Source organism: Podarcis muralis, chromosome 11 (assembly GCF_964188315.1).
Source record: "Podarcis muralis chromosome 11, rPodMur119.hap1.1, whole genome shotgun sequence".
In the NCBI taxonomy this organism is placed as follows: domain Eukaryota; kingdom Metazoa; phylum Chordata; class Lepidosauria; order Squamata; family Lacertidae; genus Podarcis; species Podarcis muralis.
The window spans coordinates 30076297-30103327 of record NC_135665.1 but is presented as its reverse complement, the minus strand read 5'-3'; the positions used below and the strand labels follow the sequence as shown (position 1 = coordinate 30103327).

Below are 27031 nucleotides of genomic sequence, written 5' to 3'. Positions count from 1 at the left end.
GAAGCTTTTCTAAAACTTTTCCGAAACCGTGCTTCGCAAGACGAAAAAATCGCAAGACGAAAAAACTCGCGGAACGAATTAATTTCGTCTTGCGAGGCACCACTGTATTTGATTATATTGCAAAATCCCAATTACAGTAGTGCCTTTAGTAGGCTGTCTAAAATAATCACAAAATAGTTTCAAAGCTTCCAGGTCTCCCAGAACTTTTCAGCAGGCTAGATGGTAAAAACAGAGAAGTGGGATATGGGAAGGAGGAAACATTTTTTAAAGCTGATTTTAAAGTCATGGAGCCTGTACAGTTGAACCACGGTTGTCAAATGTAATCCGTTCTGGAAGACCATTGGACTTCTGAAACATTCAATAACTAAGGTGCAATTGCCAGTTGGCAAAACCCATTGAAAAAATGGAGAAATGCACCTCGGAAGCCATTCAACTTCTGAGGCGCATTCGAAAACGGACGCATTCACTAAGAGTTTGAAAACCGAAACTTTCTATTTCAGAAGCTTTCGACAACCGAGGTTCCACTGTATCTGATCAAAATCTCAAAACAATCAGGAAGGAGGTAGTATGAGAATGGTTAGGGGCCAGCTGGGAAAAAGAACCATAAATGTGGCTGATACCTGATCCCTCAAAACTCAAGAATTGTCTGTTATACAGGTCTGTCTCCAACCTTAGGCAAAACACACAGGTTTTTTAGTAGGTGGAAACCACAATGCAGGCCTGTTATAGCTTCTGGGCTTGACAAGGCACCTGACCCTCACCTGAGCCTTCTCCAGCCAAGGAATCACACACCTCCTCCCTGAGCTAGCGAGCCCCACTTGGACTGTGGGTCCTTGTCTGCCTTCTCTCAAAGCTGACAGCTGTAAGTTCTGGAATCCTGAGATCGGGGTGGTACTTAAGGCAAAACAGGAAGTGCCACACTCTTCTGCCACACCACCAGTGGGAAACTCACCACCACTTAGCCACCTACTGGTGGCACTGCAGCTGTACCACCAGCTGTGTCACCGCTTGTGAAGAAGCAGTGGTGGCATTGACCCGTGAAAGAGCTTGCAAGATCTCTCTCAGATCTCAAGAGATATTTTGCACTCCTAGACATCTTTCAAGACTTTGCTGAGATCTCGCAAGATCTCGCAGGAAATCAGCACCTATCCTGGCACCACTTCTCGGCCAGGACGCAGGCCTTATATCAGTGAAGGTGAGAGCCACATAGCACCTAAATAGCCTCATGTTAATGTCTGCTAGTGCCTCCCCCCCCCCATTCCATTGTAAGACTATGTCCAGATTCAAACTCCATGTTTTCAACAGCAACCAAACAATAAAAAAGAAATCACCCACCTGTCCCCACATTGCTCTGTTTACCGTCTAGCTTGATGAACAGTTCACTAAAACTCAAAAACTTGCAATTCTGACTTGTGCTATTTTGGTTGGCCTATATATTGGCCTAATTTTCTTATACGCCAACACAGCTGCCTTTACAGATGATACTGGCATTTCTTCATTTTTGCCTTGCCAGTCATGGACCTTTATTTGCTGTCCTGTGTACTATTAACAGTGCCTAATCTCATTGACTTCAGTGGGATTTAAGCAGGATTTTGTACAAAATTGCAACCCTTAACTACTTCTATGCCTATACACAGACAGAAGTAGTGGCAAGAATCAGAAGAATCTTTATTTGCATCAGCCACTAGCCGTAGCAATAAAATAAAATGTACTGACAAAAGAGGTAAAAACTTAACTATACCAAATACATTTTGGAGGTTTACATCACTAATAAAATAATAGATCTTATTCTAATTGCCTCCGCTAAAAACCTTGCAGTTTTTGCTGCAAGTAGTGGCAAGTATTTTTGATCAACTTCAAACTTCTGCTTGCACAGGATTAAAGAGTTGTTTAATTATTTTGCTTTCAGCTTTGAAAAGCCACAGCCAAGTCTGAATCTCTATGAACTAGGCACATGCGTACAAGGGAATTCTTTTCTAGATGCCGCCTTCAGTATGCAGAGAAAACAAACAGTCCTTTGAAAGGAGAACAAAATACAAATGCAGAGCTTGGTGAGACAGACAGCTCAGTTCTAAGGGCTACTCTTTGGACAATTCTTGTAGGAAGTTGAGGGAACAATAGGTTTCATTGCTTGTCTCAAACAAATGCCACAGAGGAATATATTCATATTAACAAGAGTGCAACCATCTATTACAAACAGAACACAATGAAAATGAATTTGTACTTTTTAAAGTGTTTTGTCTTTAGAGCTAAAAACACCTAATTTAAGAATGTACTGCACAAAAGAGTGCAGTTGTGTTTACCAGATTGCATTCAGATTTTTGTCAGGTCACAGATCTTTTTAATTCCAGTAATAATAGGAGTACCTCTAGGGATGTGAAAAACGCTATTCCTTCCTTACTGAAAGATCCCAGGGATTAAACCAATAGTTCCAAGTCATAGAGCGTGGCACTAAGACAGTTTTGAGCCTGAAACAGTTATTTTAAAAAATGAGCCTCTGATTGTGCATTTTAAATACTTAAGTACTCGTAAGTTAGGCCTAGAGATGTATAAAATTATGGGTAAATGCCTCACCAGTGCATTATTTCTCTCATACTGCTGCAGATCAATGTACAGTGGTACCTCGGGTTAAGTACTTAATTCGTCCCAGAGTTCCGTACTTAACCTGAAACTGTTATTAACCTGAAGCACCACTTTAGCTAATGGGACCTCCTGCTGCCGCTGTGCCGCCGGGGCACAATTTCTGTTCTCATCCTGAAGCAAAGTTCTTAACCTGAAGCACTATTTCTGGGTTAGCGGAGTCTGTAACCTGAAGCGTATGTAACCTGAAGTGTATGTAACCCGAGGTACCACTGTATTAGAAATGTGAAATGCTGGAGCCATTTAGAAGTTTTTCTGTTGCAGAGCAAATGTCACTTTGCTTCTATCAGTGCTTTTTTCAAAGAATTAAGCCCTATTCAGCCATTTTATTCAAAACTGAATTGATCATGTGAGGAAAGAGTGGGGCTGCAGTAAACAAGAACATAACTCTGCCCCTGATACCAGTGCTGAGTAGCCCTGCTCTCAGGCACCTCTGTCTACAAGATGCACATCGGCTGGGTGGGAATCTTTACTCGAATATCTGAGTGCACAAAGCCTTCTATACTATATGGAACCCTGAATAGTTAGGGTTGCAGATGATGTGGAAGCCTCCTTGCAGACATTTGCATTGTACACATGGATGCCATATTTACAGGTTGGTGCCACAGACTACAAAGTTTCAATGGGCAGCATTAATAGAAACACACACACACACACACACACACACACACACACACGAGTCTTTTTCTTTGCTGGTGCAATAAATTACGGAATTTGGGTTCAGGCTAGTGTGCCATATAATTTTAAGCATATTTACTCAAAAGTAAAACCTACTGAATTAAATTGGACTGATTCCCGCAGTAAATGTGTAGAGGATTGTAAACTTAGGTGTACTGAAGGCAACCAGAGTAGATCCAGAAACCAAATATTTCATCCTAAATGGACAGTGGGTTCAGATCCCATTAAGTGAAGGCATCACTATAAATCCTGTCACTTTATATTGTTTTATATTGTAAAATTGGTTAACAATGGCAGATTTTTCTTGAAACACCAGTGTTCAATAATTTAAGAAAACATCGCTCTTAAATTAGGGATGAGAAACTGTGGCCCTTTGGGTGTTATTATACATGTAACTGCCATCAACCCCTTAGTCCAATAGCATCTAGAGTGCCACAGATTCCGCATCCCTAACTTAAATACATTTCAGCATAAAAATGTTGAAATCATTGCCTTGGTTTTCTTTCTCTCCCCGACCCCTCTTCTTGCAGGTGCTACAGTGCCCGCTCACAGAGCAGTCCTCGTGGCTCGCTGTGAGGTAATGGCTGCTATGTTCAACGGCAACTATGCAGAATCGAATAGTTTTCTGGTTCCAGTTTATGGGATTTCCAAAGACACTTTCTTGTCCTTTCTAGAGTATCTGTATACGGACTCCTGTTGTCCAGGTAAACAAATATTTAAACTTTTTTTGTATATTCATATACTTCTGGTGCTCTGGTTGCTCCTTCATTGGTGAAGGAAGAGGGAGCAGAAGTAGATACCATCATATCATTTTTCTTCTACAGCTGAGGAAGACTGCAATCCTGTGCAGACTTCACTGGTAATACCATATTTTTTCCATGTATAAGACACCCCCATGTATAAGATGCCCCCTATTATTCAGGACTCCAAATTAAGAAAACACCCCTCAGCACTACCTGTGTATAAGACGAGCCCCAACTTTAAACCTATTTTTTTGGTAAAAAAAACCAGTCTTATACACAGAAAAATACGGTAATTTCTATTTAACACCATGGAACTTACTTTCGAGTATACTTGCATGTACTCTGCACAGCTGTAATCCTAAGTATAGTTATTAAGAACTAAGTGGACTTGCTGCTGAGCGCATTTTGCATAGTGTTGTACCTTTTGAATTTTCTGGTTCTTAACCTTGGATTTTTTTTATATTGGGTGAAAATATTTCTGGGCATTCCTGGATTACCTTTTAAAGGCTCAGTTCAGGCCAGCTTCAATAAGAGTGATTCCTAGTGCTACTCAGTCACTGCTCTTTTGTTGGAAGCTACAGGCAGAATCCTAATTGATTTTCACACTCCCAGGAGTATGATGGTTTTTCTATTATCCCTCCATGTTTTGTCCACAACAGTGTGGCATAGTTGCTGTATATGGGGGACAGTTGAACCTTAGCGTACATTTACTTTGTGGTGGGCACCTTTTTATGATCTTTCCTTTTTTTATCAGTATTTTAATTATTGGTAAAGTGTTTTTCTAGCTCAAGAGAGAGAAGGGTTTAACATCATTATCACCAAAATGTTATAACGTTAATCTATTATGGTGCTGTAATAGTATAATACAATAATGTTAATTTTTTTAAAAGCTTTCTCCTTGTTTTATCGACATGGTTAATGGTGGTGTGACCAGAAAAGGGTAGGGATTGTTTAAATAATAAAAAACCACCATAGACTTATAGCACCGTGCCTCCCTTTCATTTTAAAAAACAGTCAGAAAAGTGTTCTAGTGATAATTAAGAAATTGATTTTTTAAAAAGAAATGGGCTGTAAAATGGCACTCATTGCAAATTTTATAATAAATGCCTGCTGAGCTGTGATAGGTCCTCTTTCTTAGTATGTCACTGTCCACATTAAAAAAAAAAAAACCTTTAAAGAAGGCGGAATGGTAATGCAAAAGGCATTTATTTTCACCTGGAGAGATTGTGCTGCTCTTTTGTTCCTCTGGGGGAAAAAAACTTTATGTGGTCTGAGAAAAGACAAAAGAACCACAGAGAAATATAAGATAGCAATAACTGAATGATGTCATCATGTTGGATGACTTGTAAAAAGTGAATGATTGTAAAATCTATACCCCCAAAACAAATAGACAACCAAATACACTGTTCAGAATTTTTTTGGCTCAGAGCTAATGAAAACAAGTAAGAATAAAAGGCTGAAAATAAAAAAACCCTACAACATAGAATATAGATAGCTACACTTCAAAATCTCCACATTTCTCAAACCACTAATCCATGTGTCTCACTGTGAGAGGAATACCCAACCTGCAAATTTCTATCCAGCATTGTGCAAGTAGAAATTTGCGGGTTGATAATTTATATCCAATCAATATGTGACATGCCACCCACACCTTTATTTGTTACTCAGGGAATTTCCTCTACCCACACTGCCCCATTCCCAGCTGACTCATTCCTCGCTTCAGATCTCATTAAACAGTTGTTTACCAGACACACCCAGCTGTGTACTCAGTCTCCCTGACCCCATTGTAAAGAGACAGCAGACTAACAAAAGATCTCCTTTTTCGTGTCAGAATCAACACGGAAATTGAGTTTGTACTAACTTCTATAAATTAACTTTTATTAATAATAATAATGGTTAACATACGTTCTCATAAAAAAACAACAACCCTCAAAAGAAATGTTTCAGGTTGGTTTCTTGTTAAATAGGGCATGTTAATGTGAATATTTTATGGTATGACCTTGAAAACTACTGGGTGTTGATTTGATAACTGTATTGTAGATTGCAGTGGCAATCCCTAAAATTATATATGACTTTCCCCAAAGGGAAAAGAAACAGCACTTTAAAAGAAAGAAATCACATCTCTCTCTTTTTATTCACTTCACCCTCTTTTCTTTAGTTTCTTTCTGCCATTTGAGGAAGCAGGCACTAAAATATTCTGAAACTACAGCTATGCTGCTGTCTGTGTACGTCATGGGGTTTCCCAGTTGGCAGCTACAGGAAAAGAAAGGACCTTTTGTACTCTTTGGGGTGGCCCTTTCTACAGCCAGCAACAGGAACTCCTTGATTATGCAGGACTCTGCAGCATGGGTCATACCTTGCACTTAGTAAAATGCGTCTCCCAAGAGACATATTCACTACCCAGTTAAATACAAATAGTAGTATTTAAGTTTATTTAGTTCTATAGACGCCAGTGAGATTAAATCATACTTCAGCTACAGTAGATTGTGGACAAATCTCCCTTAGAACCACCCTTTTTCTCAAGAAGGATGCTTTGTGATTGGTAAATGGAAGGGGACACTTCTGATAGCTCTTGGCATAGCCATTTTGGACTCATAGCTAGTAAACTAGTCGATTATGTGTAGAGGAAGAGCGGCTTAAAAATGACCACTGACCTATTTGAATTAGGGAGCATAGAAAAGCACCAGTAACAGACATGTAAGGGTTGCGTTGAGTAGCCTGCTATCAAGTGGTCAGTAATCTAACTCAGGTTTGATATTCTTACCAGCCAGCATTCTGCAAGCTATGTCGCTCTTGATTTGTGCTGAGATGTACCAGGTGTCAAGACTCCAGCACATCTGTGAGCTGTATATCATCACACAGCTCCAGAGCATGCCTAGTAGGGAATTGGCATCAACAAGCCTGAGTGTTGTCAGCTTGCTTCGGAAAGCAAAGGTAAGTGCTAAGCATCAAATACATTCACGTTTCCTTAAATCAGTGCTTGAGTAAGGGAAAGGTTTCTCTCTGGCATTCCCCCCCCCCCCAGCCAGGGAAAGCTGCGGTGTTCCAAAGTATCATTTTTTATTTCATGGTTGCCATCTGGCAGTAAACAACAATAACAGCAACAAATTGCCAGGGCTGCTCCTGTCCCTTTAGCAATGGCTTGAAGAAATTAGCAGATTAGCCTTTTTCCAGAATTGAGCTAAGCATAGCATCTGTTAAATGGTCAGCTACAACAGTGAAAGAGGGACGCAGGTGGCACTGTGGGTTAAACTACAGAGCCTAGGACTTGCCGATCAGAAGGGAGGTCGGCGATTCGAATCCCCGCGACGGGGTGAGCTCCCATTGCTCAGTCCCTGCTCCTGCCAACCTAGCAGTTCGAAAGCACATCAAAGTGCAGTGCAAGTAGATAAATAGGTACCGCTCTGGCGGGAAGGTAAATGGTGTTTCCGTGTGCTACTCTGGTTCGCCAGAAGCGGCTTAGTCATGCTGGCCACATGACTCGGAAGCTGTATGCCGGCTCCCTTGGCATTAAAGTGAGATGAGTGCTGCAACCCCAGAGTTGGCCACGACTGGACCTAATGGTCAGGAGTCCCTTTACCTTTACGTTACAACAGTGAAAGAGCTATCAGGAAATGATACCCGCCTCAAATATTAAGACCATAAAGCGGGGGTAGCTAACTTGTGACCGCCTTCCAGCTGTTGCCGGACTATCACTCCCGTTATGCTGGTCCATTGCCCATGCTGACAGGGGCCAGTGTAAGTTAAAATGCACAACATCAGGAGCACCACAAGTCCACCACCCTTGTCATAAAGTGACCTATCAAAAGCCTCCACCCACTTCTAACTTGGCCTGTGATGTTCTCTTCACAAGTCTATGAGAAATGTTACCGTTTCTTCTACCTCAGAATTGCCGAATAACTTGGCTTATTCTAAATCCTCTTGGTTTATTTGTTTTTCTTCTTGTTGTTAGGATAGGTTGTAATTTCTGCAAAGTGCAGGAAGAATGTATATATAGGTTGTAGCCAGTGTTAGTTGTACTCATAGTAGACTCATTATTACAATTAGTAGAGACAACTAACTTGGGTCCATTAACAGCACAGGGTTTACTTTCAGTAGGACAGCGCATTGCAACAGGCAAAATGAAGCATATGCATGTGTGCGTATAAAAGGCAGACACTGGAGTAATAAGCAGTTTCTATTAGCGTCACATAGATAGGGTAACTGAGTGTTCCAGTCACATCAGAGAGATGACGTTTCTAGATAAACGTCTACCCATTTTAGTTAATGCTTTTGCCAAAATGTGTTTTTCCATAATATTCGAGTGCCTCTGTATTTTATTTCCATTTCTTGCAGTTTCACAACTCTGATTGCCTTTCAAACTGGCTGCTTCATTTTATTGCTTCTAACTACTTAATCTTCAGTCAAAAACCTGAATTTGAAGACCTTTCGGGTAATTTACCAGTTTGCTTCCTAATCACAAAGAAGTTGATGTTTGGACTAATGCTAGGGTGGATTGGAGCAACTCAGTCATGCTTAGAGTAGTTACATTGATTTCAGTAGGTGTACTCTAAGCATGGTGAGGTCTGGATCCAGCTCATTATCAACATGAGTGCACACTGTCACTGATGTTATTTTAGCAGTGATAGGATGATATCTTGCCCACCAACCTTTAAATCACCTAGAATCTGCCCTTCCAACTTTACTATGGAATTGATGGAGCTTTGTCAGACAAACAGGTAGTTTCATGAATGCATCAGGGGGACAACATATCTGTAATAGTTGATATGCCACACTGTGGACATTCATGACATAAAATTATGAAGAGGAATTATGAAGACTTAATTCAAGAAATTTACAGGTGTAAAGAAAAATAGAGGTCGGTGCATAACTTGTTCATACAAACCTACCCCCCCCACTCACTTGTTACATTATCAAGGGTAATACTGTAATCATTTGTGGTTCCAGCTTCATTTTACTCAAACAAGCATCCCAAGATGAGGGAAACGTAGCAAAGAATGCTGAGAGTAACATTTGTGGGAGGAGAAAGCTGAGACTCATAAAAATTTCCCTTCCAGCAAGGATCCGATTGGGGGGGGGGGGAACCTTCAAGGAATTCGTACAACAGGGAAAGCCTGGAACAGCCTCCAAGAACTTTGAGTCTGGAGGAAAATCAATCTATGCACTTTATTATCAGGTGCCAAGTTTTGCATCCGGAGGAGAATGAAGGAGGCCCAGGTCTAGATGGAAGATAGAAACCAAATTTGGAAGAGGCCTTTGTTGTCCACTATCTGCTTCCACACCCAAGCAAAGCAAATTACAATAGCTAGCTTTCTAAATGCTTTACAGTCCAGCTCCTTATACCACTTTATTTTTCATGAGAAACAAAATTATCGGGAACACCTATGACACTCTTATGTGAAACCCAAAAGTTCTGTAAGTCAGTATCTCATACCAGGAATAGCTGTATGTGTAAAGACTTCCACAGCATCTGGAACCCAGATTACACAGGGTTCCAGTTTGTGTGGAAGCCTTTGCGCTTATAGTAGTACCTGTGAAGAGTGCATCCCTGCAGATGTTTTTGCATTGTATGTGCAGTCATCAATGGGCAGGATTAGCGCACATGATATTGGGTGCAGGGCTAGTTGGCGTGACCCCATTCATGTGCTTGGAGATCACATAAGTAAAACTTCTGAGTAGGGATTTGGTGGTCCAGGCACTGTAAAATATGATACTTTGGGTTCTAAAAGTTGTACAGAGTAGCACCTTTTGAATGTACATCCATTTTCTCTGCAGCCTTAAAAAGAGCCAGATTATATTGGGATGTCATAACTAGTATTGCATCTACCAAGTCCATTAAACATGGTGTTAGATGAAAGTACATCACATATCGTTTTCAAATCCGTAGTGTGTTAGAATCTTTTTACCCTGTCTGTTTCCAACCCAAGTTGAGTGCAGAATGTATGAAACTGCAATTCAGATCTGATACAAGGTAGAACTTTACAGATTTCTAGCTTAGGGAGAAAAAGCTTCTGAAGTTGTTTAGAAATAGCATGCTGGACAGAGCAATCTTTTAACCTGATGAGAAATACATTTCCCTTTTTCTCATTTTAGTGGAAGAACGCAATTTTGTCGAGATGCATAGATGGCCTTCTAGTATGTACCTGAAACAGCTTGCAGAGTACAGGAACTACATTCATTCTCGAAAATGCCATTGCGTAGTAATGTAAACTGAAAGCTGATCCATCTTTAGTTATGAAGAGAAGAAAGTCAATTGCTTCAGGAATCTTACAACTTCACAAGACTGAAAGCAAATGCTGAGCTTACATGCTGTGAAACTATGATCTAATACTGCACTTGCTAATGAATAACTACTGTATTTTTTTAAAAGCATGTGAAACAAAATTTAGAAAAGCATAAGCATTTAACCAGGATGTTTCCCAATTCTGCTGCTGGGTCTAATTTCCTTGTATAGAGACATCAATTCATGTCATATTATTTCAGGTTTTTAGTGGAGTTTAGACTTATTTAGAGCCTGGAAATCATGTCAGCCCGTGATTGGGATTTTAAGAGTCTGAAGGAGATTCCAAATTCATTAAATGTTTGTAGGTTCTCTTTGTCTGGAAACTGTAGAACCTAATTTTGTTTGCTAGTTACTCTGTTAAGGATTTCTGTAATTTATTTTTGGGCCTTTTAAGAATTTTGTAAAAACACAGAGTATTATGTTTCTGCACTGGTGATTAGAAAAATGTACTTCCTGTTAGCATCATTAAATTCCTATGTTATGGTGTAAAATACATCACTATCTTTCTAGAAAATGTTGATTTATGTTTTCCCCTCACTGAATGGTCTAATATATCTAAAATAGTGCCATTTATTTGCTGGTCATTATCCTGCAATGCAAAAGAAATGATCAAGTAATAAGCATTCTTCCACATTGTTTCTGGTGTGTGTATATATCCTCTACAAATGTGTTTCCATGTGGAGAAAAACCAAAACATTGTCACAACTGTGTAACACTACTGCGTTTTTGCCAGCTCTTCCTGAGTAGATGACAAATTAAGTCCACATGAATTTCTCCAGGAAAATTCTCCCTAAAGGGGTCATGTGACAGAAACGCTTTTCCAAAGTACATTGCATTCGGAGCTTAGCCAAGGGCATGAAAATTCAAGGGTTGGAAATCTGCAAGGCAAAGCTTATGGAGCAAGGTGACACTCAGCAGCCAGGTGTAGTCTTTGAAAACCCTGACCAGGGCTTGTTCCTTATACTTTGATGTCCCAGAGGCTGCAAGAGAGAAGAAAGGAGCCAGCTGGACAGATCGGCTTTGGCCACTTTGGAGCTAGACATTGCAGATTCCAGGGGATCCAGGCATGCTATTGCGATCAGACTGCCACCCCAGTCTCCCAGTCACCAAAGTTTAATTCACAAGCCCTGGCTTTTCCTTTTTACATGTCTCCAGACGTATGATTTCCCAGCAAGAATCTCCTGTCCTTTGTCAGTTTCTTCCAGAGAGGTCCTGCATGTAGCCACCCCACATCCAGTCTGCATGCCTGGACTGGCCAGCATCCAGAGGGCTGAATCCCTACTGGAAAGCAGGAGCTGCCTCCCATTGGTTTTCAGTGGCATGTCCCTGCTGAGACTATTGTCTGCTTTTGTGTGCATATGAGGCTATATATATATGTGCCTGTATTTACTCACCTTTTCTCAAGACCTGTGTGCACATCCAGAGGCTGCCACATTGTACCTTCCACATGCGCAAACATGTTGTAGGTGTAGGATCCTGTTGATGTCACCAGAGATGAGATTTACACCCTTACAGCCCACATGCATTTCAGTGGCCCTTGTAAATAGTGTTTTCTATTAGGTTTTTAACCTTTTTTAAAAAAAATTGAAGCATTTGTGGATCTCTTACTAGAAACTAATATCCAGCAGTGTGGTTTTTATGGAGGCCAATTATAAAACACACACACACACTTGCTGCATTTTGCAATACATTTTCCGCAGGTCAGCAGGGCAAGCATGACAGTTTCCCTTCTAAATGTCTAATGATTTGTTAAGTATGCAAGCACACAAAATAGGTTGTAATTCCTTACTTGCACTCTGTACTTGCATGTATTAGATACAACATTGCATACTACAAACAAGCACAGGAGCTCAAATGGATCTGATAATTTGTTGCGGTGATGTTGACAAGTAACCTTGGAAATAATGGGAGGAATTCATTGTTGCGCTGAGGCGATAGTTTTGTCATTTTGGCTTGCCAGACAGAATGGTACCCCCCCCTTTCCCTGTGTGCTACCCCAGGGGTTCTCACAAGTAAATTTTGGGGGCATGGAGTGGGAGGGAGGAGAAGAGGGAAAGCCCCATTGTGCAAGGCTTTTGTGTAGGACTTCCGCTAATGTGACTCAGTCATTGAATTCTGCCCGGGCTTGAACATGTTTAAAATTAAGATTTATTGTAAACAATTTCTTCGCTTGAAAGAGGATAGCCACACATAGGAGTTTGCTATAGATGTGCATTCTGCAATAAAAAAAAATACACCCAAATCTGGCCTGCTATGGTGCAACGCTGTATACAGCAGTAATTGGATAGAACTGTGCGAGAAAGAAAACAGAGCATTAGTATTACTGCAATATGGCAAGTATAGCAATTTAAGAAGCTTTCTGGAACTGAGGGGAACTAGTTAGTTTTTTTTTGGGGGGGGTTAGGATTAGAAACCACATATGGGTCACCTGTTTGTGTTCCTCGATGCTCATGCAGATGGTGTACAGCCCTGGCTGGATTAGGAAAAATGCATAGTTGAATCAGTTTCGAATTAGTATGAACATGTATGAATTAGTTTAGCTTGAAAATTAGCAAGCCATGATTTGGTTTTAATATATAAATAAATCGAGAAACTCCTGGGTAGCTTGATCTGCTGAATGAACCACAAAAAGGCAGAAAAGCTTCCAGATTCCCTTATAGGCACATGCATTGTACCATAATCCCTGCTCAGATAGTCAAATCCTGCCCTCCCATCTGCAAACACATGATAGCAACTTGTAACTTTCCTAAAGTTTCCTACAGTGGTTTCATGGGGCAACTGATGTAAGTCTATTTTAGAAGACAACTAGTAGATTTCACATTTCTAATTATACAATTATTAATTAATATGCAGGTATTGTAAGTAGCATTCAAGAGAGTTCACACTGAAGGGATTACTTCGATGTCTATTTTTATTTAAATAATAATAATTTCTGATAACAGACTGTTATAATTTCTTAAAGTGAAATTATGAACATGGGCTAATGTCAAGCCAGCATGGAGATGTATAGAGAGCCAACCTTAAGATACAAGAATCTTTGTTGTAGTCTTGTCACATGGATGAGAGTGTTTGTAGCTCAAAGAAACACTTATTTTATTATGGCATGTGTTGGATATGTAATAATAATTTCACATGTTAGCTGGTGCTTAAAATTTACAAGATTTTAAATTTAATATTTAACTCAATAAAATGTTTCTACTAAGTGTTCATCTCATGTGCTTATTTATCCATTAAATAGCTATAGTTCGGTATACTCAGTGTGTATTTGATCATCTTTAGAAATGAAAAAAAAAAATCAGTTTCATGCTAGATGAAGTCTAACATATTCCACAGTAAATTTGTATTATATTGATACTTCATTGTGCCGCATACTAGGAGTGTGCACTGGATTAAAACAAAACTTCCAAGACAATGCACTCGCCTCAGAAGGATTAAGGTCTTAACCAAAGCAAAATGGTCATGGCCTCACCTGACCCAGATGTGTCATATAAATTACTTGCCAGCCATACTTGCTCTGGTAACCTCCAGACTGGATTACTGCAATGTGCTTTACATGGGGCTGCCCTTGAAAACAATTCAGGAACTTCCAGGGTCCAAAATGCAGCATCCTGATGACTATCTGGGATTCCATTTAGAATTCATATAACCCTTATTTTAAAATGACCACACTGGTCGCCAGTTTGTTTCTGGGCCTAATTCAACACAATCACATTGGAGTTTGAAGTCATAAATGACCCAAATATCTGAAAGCCCGCCTCCATTCCTACAGATCCTCTTGGGTGTTAAGATTGGCAGTTTCACCAACCTCAGAAGTAGAGACAATGCCAATGCAGGAGAGGGCCTTCTCAGTGGCAGCCCCTAAGTTGCAGAACTTGCTCCCTGCAGAGGTGCATTGAACGCCATAATTATTCAGTTTTCACTGTGCTAAAGACATACCTATACCTTTGACAGTTTAAAGTATTTTTGTGGGACCAATCATGTATACTTGCTGCATCGATAATTGTTTTACTTCCCATTTTTTATAATTTATAAACTGTTTCATGGTTTTCAACTGTTTCAAATGTTGTAACCTGCCTTGGGACCTTATGGTTTGTAGGTAGGTTCTTTCTATGATTTTCATCACAAGAATGACTTGCAACATAACACAGCAATCGGCCTTCAAAGTCCTGTTTTAGTTCTCCAGATGGAAATGGCCAGAGATGAAACGAAACAGCCTTATTCATATTCAAGGTTATTATACAACCTTTATGTTATGTGCTAACATATAAGAGCTTCAATTATGTTAAAACACATAATTGTACCTGAAGACAGCAACTTCAAAAAAAGATCTGCAATTGCACAACTTAGCAGCTTTCGCAGAATAATGGCCTCTCCCTTTGACAACAAAGCACAAACTTCAATGGCATTCATGGGTGGAAAAATTAAGTCACCTTGCATTTTGTATGGCTGACAAGAAAATAGATTTCCACCAAGGTGTGTCAGACTTTCATCAGAGGCACCTGATATTTGCTAGCGCTTTCCAATAACTTAACAATGCATGACTTAAAGGTATACATGCGTAAGAGCCCAGTGCTTCTGTGAGGTCCCAGTGTAGGCTTATATTTGGGAAAGCATGTGTAGAGCATTCCACAGCTAGACTTTGGTGGCAGTGTATGCTCCTCAGGATCCATACACATGCCCCAAGGGATGGATCCTGTGTCTTCCCACTCAGTTCTTTGTCAGTTACAGCAATAGCATCAAAAGGCATCTCAGGAGAAGGGCTGTGGAATGTTCTAGGCTCAATCTGTGGCATCTCTGGGTAGGTTGATGAAGGGTTGGCTAAGACACAGTGACTGGCCCAAGCTCAGTCTGTGAGCTCAGTGGGGACTGGAATCCAAGTCTCCCCTGTACTGATTTGTACTCTCAAATTACCATAGCAGAAGTAAAGGTAAGATAAATGCCCCCTGGACGGTTAAGTCCAGTCAAAGGTGACTATGGGGTGTGGCATTCATCTTGCTTCAGGCTGAGGGAGCCGGTGTTTGTCCGCAGACAGCTTTCTGGGACATGTGGCCAGCATGACCAAACTGCTTCTGGTGGAATGGGACACTGTCAGAAACGAGAGCACACAGAAACACTGTTTACCTTCCCACCACAGCTGTACCTATTTATCTAATTGTGCTGGCTTGCTTTCAAACTGCTAGGTTGCAAGAAGCTGGGACAGAGCAGCAGGAGCTCACCCCATCACGTGGATTTGAACCACCCACCTTCTGACTGGCAATCCCAAGAGGTTCAGTGATTTAGACCACAGTGCCACCCGTTGTATAGGAAAATTAGCTGTGTAGGGAATTAGTGGCATATCAGTTTGAGGGTGCTGTTGTTGTTCTCAAATACAGGGAAATATTCTGACACTGAACTCATCACCTTGCTGGACAGTGCTACCCCTGTACAACGCACAGGAGGCAACAAGTTGACTGATCACAGCCCTTAAAAGCATAGGATTTAAGTTCCTTCTCTGCTGTTGCATTCCTAGGTGGCATGGAGTTAAGTGACTGCATCCTCTAAACTCCACCAGTGTATTTTAAACAGAGATGAAACTTTTTTTCCAGAAAGTAATTGTGAAGGTCAAGAGAACAGCTGCTAAGTGCTTTGCCATTAAGTGCTATTAAATCTAAACATTAACTTTTGTGGGCAGGCATTGTACAGATCCCTGCCCAGAGGCCTAACAATCTAGGGCTCACTAGAAGAATGGAGAGTCGTAAAAACTGAAGTATGCTGACTGATGCCCCACAAACAATGCCCAAATGCATAGGAGACAAGAGTCCCAAAAGGGTGCTTTAGGATGCAGCTGTAGCAAATAATGGTCCTAATTTTGAGGCAGGGATTGATGACTGAGAGGGACATACCCTGCCTTGTACCACTTAAATCCCTTTTATGATGGATGACTCAATAATGTATGAGGATGGGCAGATACAAAGGGCTCTGTTATTCTCAGCCTGAAGAAGGACCAGCTAACTTTGAGAAGTGATTGAAGGAGGGCAGGACGCAGATAAATGGAACCAAATTTCTACAAGGTGGAAAAAGCCAGGTGTCAATGTATGGACTCACCCATGTTGGAAGGAAGTAAACAAAGCTAATGATATTGGTTGTATGAGAGGAAGTAGTACGGTCTACAACAAAATGCTGCAGTATATTCTCAGAATATACTCAGAACCCCAGACATTGCATTCCTTCTCCTGCTGGGTTTTTCATTCCTACTCTCCACAAGTTAACTTGACTTCTGTGCCTCATGCAGCATGCTCAAACCTCCCTGGGATGTTTTCCGTGGCTCCCTTTAAGAGCCCTCCCTGCAAACTTTGCCGTTCTCCCCCCCAGACCACTGATGCCTCCCCTATGTGCATGGATAGTGCTGTCTGGGCTAGGCAAGGACCAGCTCTTAGAGAATGAAGATTGCTACCAGTGTATATATGCATATAAATTATATAATAAAACTCCTTCTTAGTACAAGCATTTTATTCCACTGCATCAGGTTCTGACCGTCCTCATGTAAACTAGCGGAGATGGTGCATATTAAAATGTGCCAGAAGTTACAGCCACATGCTCAGCAAAACCAGACAGTGACCAAAGCCTTCGGCCATCATTACTCTACATTGAAACGCACCATAAGCAACATAGTGAGTGCAGGATAAAGCGAGAGGCAGGCAGCTGCGATTTCATTTCCAGAAGATAGTGCAGTAGCATGAGGTAGTGCTGTCCTCCAATCCATTGCTGCTCTGAAAATTAAAAAAAGGGACACATTATGAACACTGGAAGGTTTGGCAGCTATGAAGATCTGGAATTATGAACACTGGAAGGTTTGGCAGCTATGACATTTGGCAGCTATGAAGATCTTGAGCAGTACTTTGGGAGAAAGCTTGGTTTCAAAAAAGAAACCCATCGCCACTGAGACGATTATACTGGAAATGCAATACAGTGGTACCTCGGTTTTTTAACATCTCCATTGATGAACATTTTGGTTTTTGAACGCTGTAAACCCAGAAGTAAATGCCTCAGTTTTCGAACACACCTCAGAAGTTGAACATGCCATACAGCTTCCGCTGAGTGCAAGATCCTGCGGCCAAGCTGTTGGCTATTTAGTTTTTGGTTTTTGAATGTTTTGGAACTTGAACTGTCTTCTGGAACGGATTACGTTCAAAAACCGAGGTACCACTATAGTTGAAAAAGAATATTAAGTGACCAAAAACTGCCCTGGACTGTGCAAAGCTATCCAAACTCCGTTTTCTGCACTCTCTCTGTTAGTGCAAATGTGTACAGAGATGGTTGCACACCATGTAGGGCTCTCACTTCTTTGCACACTAGGAACAGATAGCAATTTTAGTAGTTGCACTTCCTATTGCCTCCTCCAGTGAGTGATGCCCCTCTGTTAAAAGCAGAGGCTTAAAGGTTACAACCACACCATGCACTTAAAGCACATTGCTTCCAGCAAAGAATCCTGGGAAATGTAGTTTGTTGACGGTACTGGGGAACTGCATCTCTGTGAAGGGTAAACTACAAGACCCAGGAATCTTTGGGGAAAGCTGTTGCTTTCATTATATGGCGTGGATGTAAGTGCAATTTGAACTGAGGCAATGACTACACAGTTAGCAAGGACTGGCACTTACCGTATTTTTCGCACCATAGGACGCACTTTTTCCCTCCCAAAAAGCAAGGGAAAATGTGTGTGCGTCCTATGGAGCGAATGCAGGCTTTCGCTGAAGCCTGGAGAGTGAGAGGGGTCGGTGCGCACCGACCCCTCTCGCTCTCCAGGCTTCAGGAAGCTATCCGCTAGCCGTGGGAGACCCAGCTCTCCCACGGCTAGCGGACCGCTGCGCTAATCCAGAAGCTTGGGGCGTGTGGAGCACAGCGCGCCCCAAGCTTCTGGGTGCCGGCAAGGTCTCGCTAGCCCTGGGAGAGCCCCGCGACGTTGCGTGGCTCTCCCAGGGCTAGCGAAGCGCCGCGCTAATCCCAAAGCTTGGGGCGCGTGGAGCTCAGCGCGCCCCAAGCTTCTGGGTGCCGGCAAGGTCTCGCTAGCCCTGGGAGAGCCCCGCGACATTGCGTGGCTCTCCCAGGGCTAGCGAAGCGCCGTGCTAATCCCGAAGCTTGGGGCTTCGGGATTAGCGCTCCGCTCAGCCTGCTTCCCGGAGCGCCAGGCGCCCTGAAAGCAGAGCTCCAGGCGCTTCGGGAACACATCCGCAGCATGGGGAGCCTTGCAGGAATTCCCCACAGGGCTCCCCACGCTGCGGATAGCATCCTGCTGCCTGGCGGGTGGGGCGCCCTGAAGCAGAGCGCCCCTCGCGCCAGGCAGACATCCGCAGAGTGGGGAGGCTTGCAGGAGTTCCCGACAAGGCTCCCCACGCTGCGGATAGCAGCCTGCTGCCTGGCGGGTGGGGCGCCCTGAAGCAGAGCGCCCCTCGCGCCAGGCAGACATCCGCAGAGTGGGGAGGCTTGCAGGAGTTCCCGACAAGGCTCCCCATGCTGCGGATAGCAGCCTGCTGCCTGGCGGGTGGGGCGCCCTGAAGCAGAGCGCCCCTCGCGCCAGGCAGACATCCGCAGAGTGGGGAGGCTTGCAGGAGTTCCCGACAAGGCTCCCCACGCTGCGGATAGCAGCCTGCTGCCTGGCGGGTGGGGCGCCCTGAAGCAGAGCGCCCCTCGCGCCAGGCAGACATCCGCAGAGTGGGGAGGCTTGCAGGAGTTCCCGACAAGGCTCCCCACGCTGCGGATAGCAGCCTGCTGCCTGGCGGGTGGGGCGCCCTGAAGCAGAGCGCCCCTCGCGCCAGGCATACATCCGCAGAGTGGGGAACCTTGCAGGAGTTCCCCACAGGGCTCCCCACGCTGCGGATAGCAGCCTGCTGCCTGGCGGGTGGGGCGCCCTGAAGCAGAGCTCCCCGCCCGCCAGACAGACATCGGCCAGCCCCACAAGCTTGGGGGACAGCAGGGAGGCGCAGCGCCACTATCCCGCTGTTCCCCGACCTGGTTCGGTTTCCCTGACCTGCTTTTGGGGGGGAAATAAAGGGGAAATTTTTTTCCTTTATTTCCCCCCCAAAAAACTAGGTGCGTCCTATGGTCCGGTGCGTCCAATCGTGCAAAAAATACGGTATTCTGCGGCACAGGGTTAGCATAAGCCACCTGTATCTGACTTGGAGGGTGAAGTCACTGCTCTGTGGGAATGAGAAAGGTTAACAGGGTCTGCAGAACATATTGAAAAGCTGCTTTCTCCAGCTGTTGCTTCCAGCGTTCCAAGCCAGACTCCCAGACAGAAGGACATCGAGAATGCTTCCAAGGGCAACTGACCTGTGAAGCAGCTGTTCATTTCCAGAGCTCAGGCATTTGCAAACCCCTGCATGTTTCCAACCCTATTATTTCAAGTGTCTAGGCCTTCAGAAGAGCTGTGTGCTTGGCCTAGAAAAAGTATACCCCCCCCCCCCGCCTCTGGTATGCCTCTTTTAAACAAATACAATTCAGGAAATCGACTGCCCTACAATATCTAGCTGCGAGCAAGATGCTGGAAAGCCTCGTTTCTCTTCATCTGATGCGGCGTGAGATGCCAAGATACGTTCTTGCCATTTTAAAGTTGCCTCCTCATTCCTGCAGCAAGATTCCTCTGTACATTTTGAAAATACTTTTGCAGCAAGCTTTTCTCAAAATAAACCTCTGTGCATGTCAGGAATCCTTTATGCTGCTTGTGGGAGCAGCCAGTCACAGGTTTCTGCTTTGTGTGCAAGGAGTTGCATTTGCAGCTACTTGAGCTATGCTCGTCTTCCCCAACCTGGTGCCCACCTGATTTTTTTTGTTTGTGGGTTTTCCCCCCCCTACAACTCCAGCCAGCACGGCCAACAACAACATTAGTTTAACTGGAGTCAAATAACATGCTATGCAAAGCATGCAGCTACAAATTTTTATTAATATGAAGCATGAGGGAATTGTAATGGGTACCACTATGCATGGGGAAACGAAGTTTAAACCTTCCTTCCATCACCAGGATCACGACCAGAGTCCCTTCCTGTCACAGCAGCTTGCTTTATTAAAAAGCACCCAGCTACAGCTAATGGTTATATGGGGGTTCAATTGCAGCAAGGGAGGGAAGGTTTAATCCCCCTCTCCCTATGTGCTACCTGATACAGTTCCACCCACCCCCGTGTTAGAAACTCAGATATATATAAGCTAGGCACCAAATGGCTCCTTAAACCAGGATTATAGTCACCAAAACAGAATGTCTAGTTGCCATTTGGGGGCCAGACGGCTCAGAAGGCTGTCTTTTTCAATAGACCGTTTTGGTTCCTGAAATTCGCTCTGATGGTGCAGATAAAATACCATGGATAGAATTATAAAGGCTATGTTGTTGTTAGTGTGTGAAAACAGGCAAGATCCAAGGACCTTTCAAGGCAAGCTCCTCCAGATCTTGGAGATGTCAGGCATCATTCTGGTGTCTTCGTGTGGTCACAAGTGGCCAATAGCTGGTGAATTTTGAAAGCGCCACAGACCACTTACTGTAGTATTAAGCAAAATGAAGCACTAGATGAACTGCTCTTACATATTGAATGTAACACATAGTTTGGCTCACAGGGCTGCATCTGCATTTCTTCATCGTTCTCAAGTTGGCTGGATAGCACATCCAAACACTTACCTTCACAAGGCTCCAATCTTCTGCAAAATGGATTTAAGCTCTCCACTCCTATATAGATTGTCCAGGTCTGTAAAGCCACCTATACACTTTTCTCCAATAAAGACACGAGGGACCTAGAAGAAGTAGTTAAAGTTGTTAGTTAGGATTACTCGGCAAAGAAAAAAGGATTTTTGGAGCATAGTCTCCTAGGGAGGCAGGAGCTTAAAACAGAGCTATAAGAATGACAGCAAAAGATAAACAGTAAGAGAGAGAGAGAGGTGGCAGCTTGACTACTAAGTTAGAGGGATAAGGGTAGTGCAGGGCTGGAGAACTGGATCCGGCCAGCAGACCTGATCCTTATCTCCCCTACCTTTATGGGTGAAATTTGACAGTTGGGTGTGGCCAGACACCTGCCAATCACCCGATGTCACAATGACATTTGGCGATGCTTTGAAGTGCTGACAATTGCTGGGACTTGATAGTGTCACACAGGGCTTACATAGAATCCTGTGTGGTGCTTTGAAGTGCCAGGTAGCTGATAGTCAGAGTTCAAGGTGCAGAACAAAGCTCTTTGCAAGCCCTGGCTGGCTACAGAGTTCCTCATGGAGCTCTGATCCCAGAGACCTTGAAGTGCAAGGTCTGAGAGGCTGACAGGCACTTACTTGAAGTTCAGCTTTTCTCCTGCGTTCCCTATGGGGAACTACGTAAGGCAGTCATTGCCAGCTGGTTTGCTCTCACTCTCAGTCAGCTGACTCACAGTGACAACATGCCTCCCTTGCCAATGCACAACCAGGAGTGAATTTTAACGTTCCCAACTGGGCATTGGCAGCCCCTAACCCGACATCAAGTTGGCGTGGGGAGGAGAAAAAAAATACAGCCTCCCAGGGCAAATTGAGACCCATGCCAGGCCTAATTAAGCCTGTGGATCAGACCTTCCTCACTCCTGGGGTGAACAGGATTTCTAGGTACAAATCTGAAGACTCTTTCCCCTCACTTAGGGTGCCGGAAGTTCCCAAGACAGTATACAGTGATGGCACCTCTTCCAATAATTCCTTCAATCTGCTTCTCTTCCGTGCTGTGAAGCATGGGATAGAATGGCAAGCAAATGGAACAGAGCAGCAGGGCCAAAGTCCCGCAAGGTCACATCTGTATCTTGCAGGCCATGAAGACACGTTCTTGCTGTGTGTGATGCTGTAAATTTCAGGGCAAGCAATACTAGAGGCAGTTCATCTCTTGAGGATGCAGAAAAGACTGTTGTAACAAGAACTATTGCAGCTGGATCTCAGGTAACAGGAAATTTGCACATGACAAATTTCCATCAGGTGCAGGTGTGATTTACCCTCCCATGCACTACGGCAAAGGTCACTGTGCCATAGGCCTTGGAATTCATTGCCTAGATTTGCATAACTTGCTTTTTCCAAGGAGGAAGTGCCTTCTTAGCACAAAGGATTCTCGTTGCAGCTTGCAGTAACTCCCAGAGGGCCCCTATCCAGAACATTTTAAGAAGACCAGGGACATTATAAACTAGTCAGCCAAGGTAACAGGACACTTTTGTGCCTGCCGCCATTCTTGGCCTGAAGCTAATGTCTCAGGAGGTTTTACTCAACATCTGTTATCTGTTGCTCACCAGCACAGTATGAAACTCCTCACATGAAGCCCCATTTTGCGGCATTAAGCTGTGGATTTTAATCGGAGGTGCTGTTCTCAGTGCAATAATGTTAAGTTTAATTAGATATAGGTCCCCACAATACAACAGGCACAGTCCCTCCTTCCTTCTGACGTTCTGTGGTGCAAATCCCATTGAGGTGAATGGGATGGGCAACCACCCAACCACACTTCTATACAGGTTCTTTTCATTTCAGTGGGACTTGCAAACAGGGAATTCCCTGGGGATTTGGCTTCTACTGGCTCTCCAAGAAGAAGCCTATGAAATCAGATGAAAGGTCCTTCAGGATTCTGCTGCCATAGTGGCCCACCTATGGGAAGTCCCATAGAGGTAATATATACCCCATCATGAATGATAGCCACCAAAAGCTCTATCTATAAATTTATCTAATCCCCTTTTAAAGCAATTCAAGTTGGTAGTCAATTCCAATTATGCACTATGTGAATTAGTGTACCCATTTGTTTGTCCTGAATCTTCCAACATTCATCTCCACTGGATGACCCCAGAGAAGAGGAGATAACCTTTTTTTAAAGCTAAAAGCCTCCCAAAGCTTGTAACCTTTCCTCATGGTGATGTTGCTCTATAATTTGGGTTCCTCTTTCTTTGAACCTTTCTCCATTTCTACAGCATCCCCCCCTTTTTAGGTGAGGCAACCCAGACTGTATACAGTATACCCTGTTGCCCCAAAGATTTGTATAGAGTTATTATGACATGCAGTTAAGTGCAGCTGTTCCTTTGTTTTACATCCAGCTTAGAAAGCGGAAACAGAAGTACTGGCCATTAACTTTATGCATTATAGGCAGCCATTCAAGAGACAAGGGCAGGGCCAGCAGAAATGTTGGCAACCCACCAAGGGGCTGTGCCAATTATCATCATGATTGAGACACCATGCGCCTCATTTACAACTGGGGTGGCTCCAAGAAGCTGTTGGGACTCTAAATTCCCGTCAGGTCTAGCCAGCCTAGCTGATGGTCAGGGATGATGGGAGATGGAATCCAGTAACAAAAGGAGAGGCACTGAGGTAGAAATTCTGAAAACCTGTGGTCAGAGAAGCCAGCTTCATATACGCAAGGGTATGGCCTGAACACAAAACTCACAGACTCTTCGCCCTGCAGTGCATAACTAAATGGAAGTCTGACTAATTGAGAATTCCAAAAGGGATTTACCTCCCTTACCCAACACCCTGCCCTGTTAAGAAATCTGAATTCCCTAAAGCGTCCCTGCTCCAGGCACGTTGCTCATCTTGAAAAGTTTGAAGGAAGAAGTTGCGTTAAGTTTCACAAAGGGAAGAAGTGGCACAGGAAGGCAGACCTTATGGCTTCTCTATTACAACATGAGAATGAGCTTGTTAGGTCTTAACTTACGTTATAGTTGCCACATATTCTTTTGGAAATAGTACAAGGTTTTACAGGAGTGATCTATCAGGCTGCTAGTTTGGTCCACCCCTGGAGGGATTGGTTTTAAGTACAGTACTTAAAATACTGAAATATTTCAATTTCTGTGTACACTAGTTACAATATATTTCAAAAGTGTCACACCTTACTAGCTATGTTTCAAAAGACTCGCATCTTTCTAGGTACAACGTTTCAAAAGACTCGCTTCTTAATAGTTATGTTTCCAAAGGCTTACATTGTGTCTTACAAAAATCTTTCTCACCTACAGAAGAATTCTGGAAACTGTTCCAGAAGATGCGCATTCTTGCTGTGAGTGTCAAGAATGATTTATCTTACCCATCACATCTCATGTGACACTTGCTCTCACCACCACACCATCATTTATATATACTGCTTGATTGTAAGAAAACAAAGCAGTTTACGTGTGCCTATGTGTCTTATTTTTTTTTTTAAAGGGCTGCTTGGACTCTGTTAAATCCCACAACGGAAAAAAGTAGAGCAGGATGGTGTGTTAGCTTGCTAACCCCACCATAGCCTAAAGGAGCATGACTTTGAACCCTTCTGCACTACACATTTAAAGTGGTTTGAAACCTCTACTGAACAGTGATGGCTTCTCCCCAAGAATCCTGGAAACCATAGTTTTTTAAGGCTGCTGATAATTTTTGGGAGACACCTGTTCTCCTCATAGAGTTAACAGTTTCTAGAGTTCCCGGGGAAGAGGGATTGGTTGTTAAATTACAGAGTTGCATCTCTGTGAGAGGAACAGGGGTTTCCCTAACAACTCTCAGCACCTCCCTCTGTAGCTCACCCCCTAACTTCAGGTGAGCTACAAGCAAAAAAAATACCTCACAAGGACATATGAAGGGCAACGTGGTCCTGAGCTTCCCTGGAAGAACAGAGATCTTTGCAAAGCTGGGTAGCAGAAGTGGCCCTTAAGTTATCAGGGCCACCTCAGCTACGCAGCTTTGTTTCTGTCCTATCCTCACCCCCAGATGGAGCTTAAGGCAGAGCACACAATTCCCACCCACCCCACTGTATCCACACAACAGCCCTGTGAGGTAGGTAGCAAACACAAAACGCCCTATGGACCAGACCAAAAGTCTCTACAGTCCAGTATCCTGCTTCTCACAGAAAGTGACTCAGGTGGGGATGGATGGGCGTTAACGCAAGATTCCAGCAATCCTCTCGTCATTACATGGCAGCAGCACTGAGCGCAGCGGTATCCAAAGACAGATGCTCGTTTCCGCACAAAGTAGCCCCAGAGATCCACTGAGAGCTCAGAACCTTTTGCAAGGGGCTTTGCTGTAGACGCTCAAGGCGGGGTCATTTCCTGAGCCATGCGTAAAAGGACTTCCAGTGATGTCCACATGTTGGAGAGCTTTTTCCAGTTGATGTCATGGGGGCGGGGGCGGAGAGCCACTTCCTACGGTAGGGTGGAGGAATCTAAAGAGAAATGCACGGCTAGAAAGCAGGGGGGGGGGAATTATTGCTTTCCTTCTCCCTCGCGCGCAAGAATTAGGATTATTGAAAGGAAACTCACTGTTCTGGCCCCCGTTATCTCCAAAAGATAGTCCTGGATAGCAGACATGTCGCTTCGGGTGGTGAGATCCACATACTCGAAGTGCCCAGGCTTGAGGTGAAGTCCTTCCAGGAGCTTGACAGCGTCGTGGCAGTAAGGACAACTCGACTTGCCGAATACAACCACCTTATCAGCTTTCAGCTTGCTGTTGACGAATTGCTGAGCCATTCTGGGACCTTCGCCGCCTCTCCACAAGCAGCCTCGCGCAACTGGAAGATTGCAGCAGCTCCCGCCGCGCTGTGCGCTCTTTTATGAGTTGCAGCCGTCGCTCCTCCTTTAAGGGACAACACCCTGTAGGAGGAGCCCTCGCCCTCTCTTATCTGCGGCTTTCTTCTTTCTTTTTTTAAAAAAATGTCAGAAAGGACTATGAACAGTTGCCCAGTGGAAGCGTTATGGTCTGTATTCCCTACACAAGCCGCGTGGTAAATAATTTGCTGGCGCGCCCTTAGTCCATTTTGAACGGAAATTGTTTGCTTCATAGCACTTGCATGGCGTTTATTTGTTTTGCATAGAAGAGTCTTCCTTGCAGCCAGTGGCGTAGCGTGGGTTGTCAGTACCCGGGGCAAGGCAAGTAATTTGCGCCCCCTAACCCGTGGATTTGCGCCCCCTAACCCTAACCCCCAGGTGTTGCGCCTGGTGCGGCCGGCCCCCCCTGCACCCCCACGCTACGCCACTGCTTGCAGCAGTCAAACTTGCTTCCTGAGGTGCAACTCCTACAGAACGGCGTGAGACCAACTTCCAAGTAAATATGCTTCCACAGTTTTCTGTGGAATTGAAAGGCAGGCTAGAAATCCCTCTAATGGAATCGGAAGGGACCCTGAGGATCATCTAGTCCAACCCTGCAGGGGGAATCGAACCTGCAACCTTGGCGTTATCAGCACTGTGGTCTAACCAACCAAATGAAAAGTTTGGTCTGCAACAGAAAGTCATGCCTCTTCTTCCCTGCTGACATTGTATTTACTGGCTCTGCTGGGCTTGTTCATGTGACAAAATAGCCACAGAGCTAGAAGCAACAGGTGCCTTGATACAATGCACTTTCCAAGACTGAAATCCGAAACTAGAGTGGCCAGATGCAAAAGAAGGCAGGGCTCCTGTGTAGAAAATAATAATAAGAATAATTCATCATACAGTGTGTTTATATACTTATCTTTGGCCCAAAGGTTCCCATAGTGAACATGTTATTACAACAAAATATACAGTAAAGTAAATGAAATAAACCAAGCTAAGCAGGAAGCCTCATTGAACAAGGTGGAATTTACTTTGGAGTAAACATATATGGGACTGCACTCTTCAGATCCTGGAAATGGGAGGGGGCACCCACCTTGGCCTCCAGATTTATGTATTTGTCACATTTTCATGTGTTTCTTTTTCTCATCAGGTATAACTGGATGCACACACAACCTCTTATACTATGCATGGAGGAACAAAAG

At 43.7% G+C, this 27031-nt stretch overlaps 2 protein-coding genes across 7 annotated transcripts in view; one reads left to right on the top strand and one right to left on the bottom strand.

The window, feature by feature from the left end:
- The window catches only part of RHOBTB3 (Rho related BTB domain containing 3), a 31944-nt gene extending 21105 nt beyond the window's left edge, over window positions 1-10839 (top strand). For 5 of the 6 annotated variants that reach the window (XM_028748194.2, XM_028748193.2, XM_028748196.2 and 2 more), the window contains 4 exons: window positions 3849-4022; window positions 6829-6995; window positions 8397-8493; window positions 10155-10839. In XM_028748194.2, the coding sequence (XP_028604027.2) occupies window positions 3849-4022; window positions 6829-6995; window positions 8397-8493; window positions 10155-10270 (554 nt within the window). In that variant the 3' untranslated portion in view covers window positions 10271-10839. Of the gene's footprint in view, window positions 1-3848; window positions 4023-6828; window positions 6996-8396; window positions 8494-10154 lie in introns of those variants that run through there. The other variant, XM_028748199.2, reaches the window with a different exon arrangement.
- Window positions 10840-16815: 5976 nt separating this feature from the next.
- Window positions 16816-25849, bottom strand: GLRX (glutaredoxin). Its single transcript, XM_028749209.2, has 3 exons — window positions 25563-25849; window positions 20984-21096; window positions 16816-17093 (listed from the first exon to the last, which is right to left on the bottom strand). Exons 1-2 carry the CDS (start codon window positions 25767-25769, stop codon window positions 20986-20988), a joined length of 318 nt encoding a protein of 105 aa, XP_028605042.2. The 5' UTR covers window positions 25770-25849; the 3' UTR covers window positions 16816-17093; window positions 20984-20985.
- Window positions 25850-27031: the final 1182 nt, after the last annotated feature.

Bases quoted from the DNA above. Each gene is read 5' to 3' on its own strand.
- GLRX (XM_028749209.2), bottom strand. From the start codon at position 25,769: ATGGCTCAGCAATTCGTCAACAGCAAGCTGAAAGCTGATAAGGTGGTT. The intron at 21,097-25,562 runs GTGAGTTTCCTT...TACTTCTTCTAG, and splicing joins AGATAACGGGGGCCAGAACA to GTCCCTCGTGTCTTTATTGG.